This window comes from Carassius carassius, chromosome 8 (genome assembly GCF_963082965.1).
Source record: "Carassius carassius chromosome 8, fCarCar2.1, whole genome shotgun sequence".
NCBI classification, from domain to species: Eukaryota; Metazoa; Chordata; class Actinopteri; order Cypriniformes; family Cyprinidae; genus Carassius; species Carassius carassius.
The window spans coordinates 2,998,148-3,005,415 of record NC_081762.1 but is presented as its reverse complement, the minus strand read 5'-3'; the positions used below and the strand labels follow the sequence as shown (position 1 = coordinate 3,005,415).

At 40.5% G+C, this 7,268-nt stretch overlaps 2 protein-coding genes across 2 annotated transcripts; both read right to left on the bottom strand.

Annotated features, from left to right (window-relative positions):
• Positions 1-232: 232 nt before the first annotated feature.
• Positions 233-1,880, bottom strand: twist1a (twist family bHLH transcription factor 1a). The gene is made up of 2 exons (XM_059555174.1): positions 1,220-1,880; positions 233-633 (listed from the first exon to the last, which is right to left on the bottom strand). Exon 1 carries the CDS (start codon positions 1,772-1,774, stop codon positions 1,250-1,252), a length of 525 nt encoding a protein of 174 aa, XP_059411157.1. The 5' UTR covers positions 1,775-1,880; the 3' UTR covers positions 233-633; positions 1,220-1,249.
• A 2,246-nt stretch (positions 1,881-4,126) lies between these two features.
• On the bottom strand, positions 4,127-4,462 carry LOC132144845 (fer3-like protein). The gene has a single exon (XM_059555410.1). It carries the CDS (start codon positions 4,460-4,462, stop codon positions 4,127-4,129), a length of 336 nt encoding a protein of 111 aa, XP_059411393.1.
• Positions 4,463-7,268: the final 2,806 nt, after the last annotated feature.

Here is a 7,268-nt window from a genome sequence, read left to right as displayed (position 1 = left end):
TAGAAAAACAATATGCAATATTTAAATGAGCTTAGTAGGCCTATGTAAGTGCTGGTGAGAGTCTTTCCTTCTAGAACTAATCTTTTAAAAATACATTTAATAAAAAACGGCAAATCAGCATTTTTTATTTTGTTTTTAAAATCTTATCGAATAATTATTGAAGTCGTTTATGTGCAAAAGCTTATTTTCGTTTGTAATGCATAAAACTGCAATAACAACATGCTAAAATAAGTACATTTCAAACCATGTTTTATTGCAGAAAATATACACATATTTACATCGTATTTAAAATAGAAAATGCATAGACACCAGATCTATTCTGCATTCTGACAATCAGAAATAAATAAATAAATGTATTTTTATTAGGACCAGTCAAAGATAGTGTTATGAGCCGAGTTTCCTCCATATTTCCTTCATTCGTTCTGTAATAAATATGACGCAGTTGCTGTCAGATGCTCTGTTGGTCTTCAGAAAGAAGCACATGGTTTCCACATTCACCGTCACAACAGCACAGATCTGATTGTAATTCCTGGTGCACAACTGTAAGTGCTGCATCGACGTCATGACGCTCCAGAACCTTCCCTTTATAATCCTTATGTTCGCTATTCCAGTGGGTTCAGCTCCTCTGGAAATCTGAAGAAACAAAGATGAAAGTGTTGAAAAATCCACGATGCAATATAGTTATAATAATAACATGCACTTAACTGAACTCTGAACTCTTGTTTTTTTTTTTGTATACAAATAAATAACGTTTGCAAAAAGCCCCGAAACTTTGGTTGCATGAACACTGAAGAAATTATTAATTCTAAATTATTAACTATGTTAAATGCAAAAGTATCCTTATTATAGAACCATGCTTTGAAAACACAAAATGCACAAAGATTAGTTTAGTCATAAAATGCTCTTGAGCAACATACAGTTAGCAGGTAAAAGTTTGGACACATCTTGAGATTTCAGCTCACTTTGGACATTTATCAAATAGCTTTCCTGGTTTCTCATCACTGTCAACTTTAATTTTCTATTTCTAAATAAATATACAGGGGTGAATTCGGGTCACTTTTTGCCATTATACTGAATTAACCCTATAATATTTGTCTATGTGAAACATTTAAACACGGGCTTTTAGGTCTTAAGCTTTTCAAACGAATGTGTCCAGACTTGTGACTGCCATTTGTGAACACTTGTGAAGGAGAGACTTGTGAAGTTTTGCATCGCGTACCTTGCTGCACCGACAGCGCGCGACAGTGCGTCAGTGGGATGTTGACATGGACCACGCGCCCTCCATTCTCCAGACGGAAAACGCGTAACTGAGTCTCTCGTGCGCCACGTAACTGCAGCTGGACATTTTGGAGTCCAGCTCGTCGCTCTGCAGCACCTGGTACAGGAAATCAATGTACCGGGACGCGAGCTTGAGCGTCTGGATTTTGCTGAGCTTGTCCGAGGGTAAAGTGGGGATGATTTTGCGCAGCGACGCGAACGCCTCGTTTAGAGACTGAGTCCTCTGACGCTCACGCACGTTCGCCATGACGCGCTGCGTCTGCAGGTCTTCCAGGGACTGAGGGCTGCCGCTAACGCTGCCGCTGTTGCTGCACTTCTTGCTCCGCTTCCCAGGCGTTGGGCTCTCCGCGTCCTCGACGCTCTTCCTGCTCTGGCGTCTTTTCCTGCTGCTGCGCTTCTGTTGTCTTCTGTCTGGCTCCTCCTCGCTGTTCCCCAGGCTGTCCACTGGAGACTCCGGGGAGCTGGGCTCCTCTTGCATCGGCTCTTCTTCAAACATCACCTCTGATGTTTGGAGAACGCAAGTAATATAGTTTCCTTCTGTCCGGCGAAACGGGGTCCCTTGCTCCTTTTGTGCGTCACGAAGGTGTTTCTCAAACTTGAAGGGAAGTTTGGAGTCTCTTATAGTCTGGAACGCGCAAACTTTTTGGGGTGGCCTGCGATTGGACGAGAAGCGCGGCTGACGCAAGAGGGGGGAGGCGGGAGAGGAGCGCGATCCAAAAGGTTTGCGTTATACAAGAAACCGTTCTTTAACGCGAACGTCTGAGCGTTTAAAGGAAACACAGCGTACGCGCCAATGACACATTCGTTCTTAAACCAATGTTGATGTTTATGGAATTCAAAAACGGAATAGAATATAATCTATTTTTGGATTTTAACATATTGCCAAACATATTAAAAATGATATAAAACATCCATCATGTCAAAACAGTGAACGTATCAGTGTGCTCCAACCAAAATACTAAAAATAACATTCAATACTGAAACGTACGATGACAAATTTATTGTAGATTGGTGATTGATTTTGATGCATGAGCTGATGAACTGATGACATATTTAGCTTCATAGTCATCTGCATCTGAATAGAAGCAAACTAGAATATAACATGTTGCATTGAATGCATTTCTCGCTCAAAATAGTCAAAACCGTCAAGTAATAGCTATCATAAAATACTGAAACGTTCAGCACTTAATCTTTGGCTATTTTGCCAGCCTATTAGAGTGATTAATATGTAATCATTAAAAAGCTGGACAGATTTCAGTGTGGTTTCTGGAATGAGCAGAGAGACTTTGATTTGCGATCTGGAAATGTTGGACCAAAAATGCTCTTAAAAAGTTTAAAGTGAAGTTTTTCTTTGGTCTGTAGCGATGTTTTACGTTTAAAGCATTAAACATGCCGTTAATGTATTAATATCATTTACTACCAATCTGCGCGCTGGCAGTTGTGAAGAACTGTCATTCGTCTCCGCCAGCGGGCTGAAATCCACTTCAAGTAGCCTAACTGTAAAAAAGAAAAGAGCGAATCTGGGTTGGCTAAGTAGACCTCATTGTTTATTTGAACGTGTTCTGAAATGCATGTCTGTGTTAGTGTTATTGCAGAGTCAGGTTTCCTTCTGCAGCGTTTTCATACGCAGCGGGTCGCCAAGCGCAGACGACGCGCAAACTGTGTGGCCGCTCCAGTCCAACACAAACACGCTCCCCAAACACCCGAAGCGTCTCCTTTGTCTGCACAAACTGACATTTCTGTAAATGTTATATAACACATCAGCATTATACATTCAAATTCAAACCACTAAAAGGCTTCCAATGTCGCAAGACCGCGGGAACGCACCCTTTTGAGTAAGAAGCCAAGGTTTAAAGATTCCGCAAGGGGGCGCACTGACGAAACTTATCCAAGCGTGCCATCGTGCGTAAATGCGCTGCACACATCTGTGATGATGTGACTTCAAGATTCACCCAAAACACATTGAGGACAGATAAATATATTTTATTTTAATGTATATATAAATGACTTGAAATTGTCTGTTTAAAAATGCAGAAGTTAATTCAAAAGTGTTCATATAGTCATTCTGGGAGCCGCTTGTGCAGGCGATGCACCTGCTGCAATAGGTGTCCATTGAGATCTGTCAAGAGTGCTGAAGCGAACCCACATATCTACATACAAAATAATTCGGTGTACAATTTTCCCTGAAAAATTTCATTTCACAAACCATTAAAAACTAACATAAATTTTGAAGTAGAAAAACTGCTAGCATTTCTTGTAAAATATGCTATACTTTTTTATTTACAGCTATAAAAAACATTTGTTTATTATAATATATACATCGAAACTACTCAAACATCATCTCAGAAATCCAAAATAAATAAGACAATTTATATATTTATAGAAAATTCCTGTTGGAAATCTATCATAATTTGGAAACAATAATAAAGGATCTATATATATAATTATAACGTAAACCACCTCAAAATCCAAAACAAATGCAACGAATAATCTACAATTCCTGTACGTTACATAACGTTCTTAATAGTGGAAGAAAAATCTGTAGATTTTTAGAATGTTGTTCATAAAAATAAAAAATGAAAACGGTTCTTTTAGAACTGTTCAAGGTTCTTGAAAAAGCTGCAAAATGGCCTTTGAAACTTTTATTTTTACAGCCTTACATAAATGCTTTTCCAGTCCATATTTTAATGATTAACTCAAACATACAGAGCTCACGCCATTAAGGTAGGCCAAAAGTGACGGAGAAGTATTTTTTATAATCAATACTTTATTATTTTTTCCCATAATAAACTTTAATACCTTGATAAACGTCCATCTAAACAATGGGACTGAAACACTGACTGTTCGTTCAGTTGTTCTCGAGTATGTCCGTCATAAAGGAGATGTAGACGATGGCCAGGCGCAGAGTCTCTATCCGGGACAGTCTCTTCTCGTAGGTGAAGGTGGGAACCCTCCTGCGCAGTCGGTCAAACGCCTCGTTGAGACTGAACATCCGTTTGCGCTCGCGGATATTCGCTGCCTGGCGCTGGACGCTGCTGATCACCCGCTTGCGCGTGGGTTTCCCGCTGCTGGCGCTCACAGGAGACGTGCAAAAGTCATTTAATCGAGCTGTGGAGATGTCGAGTTCCTGGATGGATGTCAGGTCCTGGTACAGTCCATTGCAGTCGGTGCTTTGGGTCCCCATTGGGGCTATAACGGATGCGTTTGGCATCATCTCCATGATGTCCACATCACTGACCTAATCAAACATTACAGGACTCAGAAATGACTTTTGTACATCCATATTTCAGGACCTATGCACTGTGATTAAACAGCACATGATCAGACTGCACTGCTTTTGAAAGAGGTGGCCAGGTTTGTCCATGTCGTGTGAATCACTAAACTCCGGTCTCATCCGTGAAGTTAGATCCTATTGGTAGCAGTCCATGACCCCAGTCCTGCTGTTTTAATATACTTCTTAAATCCACCCCGAGTGTGTCCTCTTGTATGCCTCCAGGTCTCTTTCAGTGACTCAATGAAGGGCACTTGAGGGACGTCTGCATGGCCTCTCCGAGCTGCGCTGCGACATTTGATGGCCGAGGGCCGTGAGGATCCTGAGAGGGGACAAGGTGCCTGACAAAGGGTCACTCAGTCTGTTAGCTCAGTTTCCTAGTGCACTGAGAGGCTAAATAATGAGACTTCTGCTACTGTGAAAGACCAAATATAACATTCCCCCAGAGCACACCACACTTCCACAGCTTTTCTTATGCAAATTAGTGCAAATAGCTGCCGGTTGCCATGGAAAAAACAAAGTTTCCACTGCTCACCTATAGGACAATCTATCTGATCTATCTATCTATCTATCTATCTATCTATCTATCTATCTATCTATCTATCTATCTATCTATCTATCTATCTATCTATCTATCTATCTATCTATCTATTTTTCTCTTTCATTCATTCTACTCATTCATCCATCATTCTATGTATCTATCTATGCATCCATCATCCATCTTTTTATCCATTTATCCATCCTTTGTTCATCATCCATCCATCCATCTGTCTATTCATTCATTCATTCATTCAGTCATTAATTAATTGTTCTATCAGTTTATCCATCCATCATTATATCATACACCTTTCTAGCATTTATAATTTTTTTGTTCTATCATCCATCCACTGATTTATCATTTTATCCATCCATCCATCCATCAATCCATCCATCTATCCTTCATTCTCTCCATCCATCCATCATTCATTCATTCTATCATCCATTGTTCTACGATACATCTTTCTATCATTTATTATTTTTTTATTCTATCATACAGTGCTTTAAGTAGGCCGGTACGCACCGGTACTCAGTACCGCCACTTCCAAATATAGCTCTTGAGCGTACCGCCACCTCTCCGTGCGCCCAGAACGTGCTTTTAGCGTACCGGTACGCTCATTTGGACATCTGTTTTAATAGAGGAGTTAATCTTTTATCTGCGCTGCCGCTTTTCAGAGCGCCCTTCACAATGCACGCTTCTTAATTCGTCCCACCGAGAGCAGAGACTACATTACCCATACACCCTTGAGTTTAGCAAGTGAAAAGCGCATACGTCGCTTTTGCTGCTGTCAGTAACAACTCAACGTGTCCGGAGAGGGTGTGTGAAACACGCATACTCGGCTCAGTAAAAATACAAATACAGTGAACAACACTTAATATGCTCTCCTGGCTTCAGACTCTGAGTACTAAAAGAACACGGTCAGAATCAGATGACTCACTGGCTGACACCCCACCAAGCCTGAATGATATCGCTGCAGGTCAGACGCAAGCTAATGAAGTAATACAGTACAGTAGCTCTTTCTAATGGTATTTTTTCAAAATCCTTTTGCACATTTTATTTATGTTCAGTAGCTCTTAGTTCAAGCAAATCCACAAACTAATTTTTCATATTTTATTTTTATTTATTTTATTCATTCTATTTTTCATAAGGTCCTCTGTTGACTGCTGTATATAAAACTCCTTCATTATAGGTGTTGTTACCTCAGGGGATGAAGGGAGTCATCAAAAAAAACGATATATATATATATATATATATATGCTATAATAGAGTACCGGCACCTCTTTTGGGCCACTTAAAGCACTGCTATCATCCATTCAGTCTATCATCCATCCCCTGATCTATCATTTTACCCATCCAACCATCCATCCATCTATCCATCCATCCATCTATCCTTTATTCTCTCCATCCATCCATCATTCATTCATTCTATCATCCATTGTTCTACAATACATCTTTCTATAATTTATAAATTTTTTATTCTATCATCCATCCATCCTATCATCCTATCATCCATCGATCCTTCGTTTTCTCCATCCATCCATCCATCCATCCTTCATTTTCTCCATCCATCCATCCATCCTATCATCCATCCACTGATCTATCATTTTATCCATCATCCATCCATCCATCCATCCATCCTTTGTTTTCTCCATCCATCCATCCATCCATCCTTCATTATCTCCATCCATCCTTCATTATCTCCATCCATCCTACCATCCATCCACTGATCTATGATTTTATCCATCCATCCATCCATCCATCCATCCATCCACTGATCTATCGTTTTATCCAACCATCCATCCATCCATCCTTCATTTTCTCCATCCATCCATCCATCCATCCATCCATCCATCCATCCATCCATCCATCCATCCATCCTTCATTCTCTCCATCCATCCATCCATCCATCCAATGATCTATCATTTTATCCATCCATCCATCCTATAAAGTCCTCCAGGTGTCCAGGACTCAGACTTCAGATCTCTGACCGCTAAATAGAGTTTCTGATGAAGCAGCAACATTTCCACATGGCAGTGGATCAGTGGCGAAGCGTTTGGACGATGAGTGTGATGTGAAATGCTGAGGTAGAGGAGCAGAGAGATGCGTGTGGGAGGATGTCCCAGAACACAGTCAGCGGCTGCTGATTTATGTGGTCTCCATTTGTAAGAAAAACTCATGCTG

Excerpts from the sequence above, each read along its gene's own strand:
- twist1a (XM_059555174.1), bottom strand. The coding sequence starts at position 1,774 with ATGTTTGAAGAAGAGCCGATGCAAGAGGAGCCCAGCTCCCCGGAGTCT.
- LOC132144845 (XM_059555410.1), bottom strand. The coding sequence starts at position 4,462 with ATGGGGACCCAAAGCACCGACTGCAATGGACTGTACCAGGACCTGACA.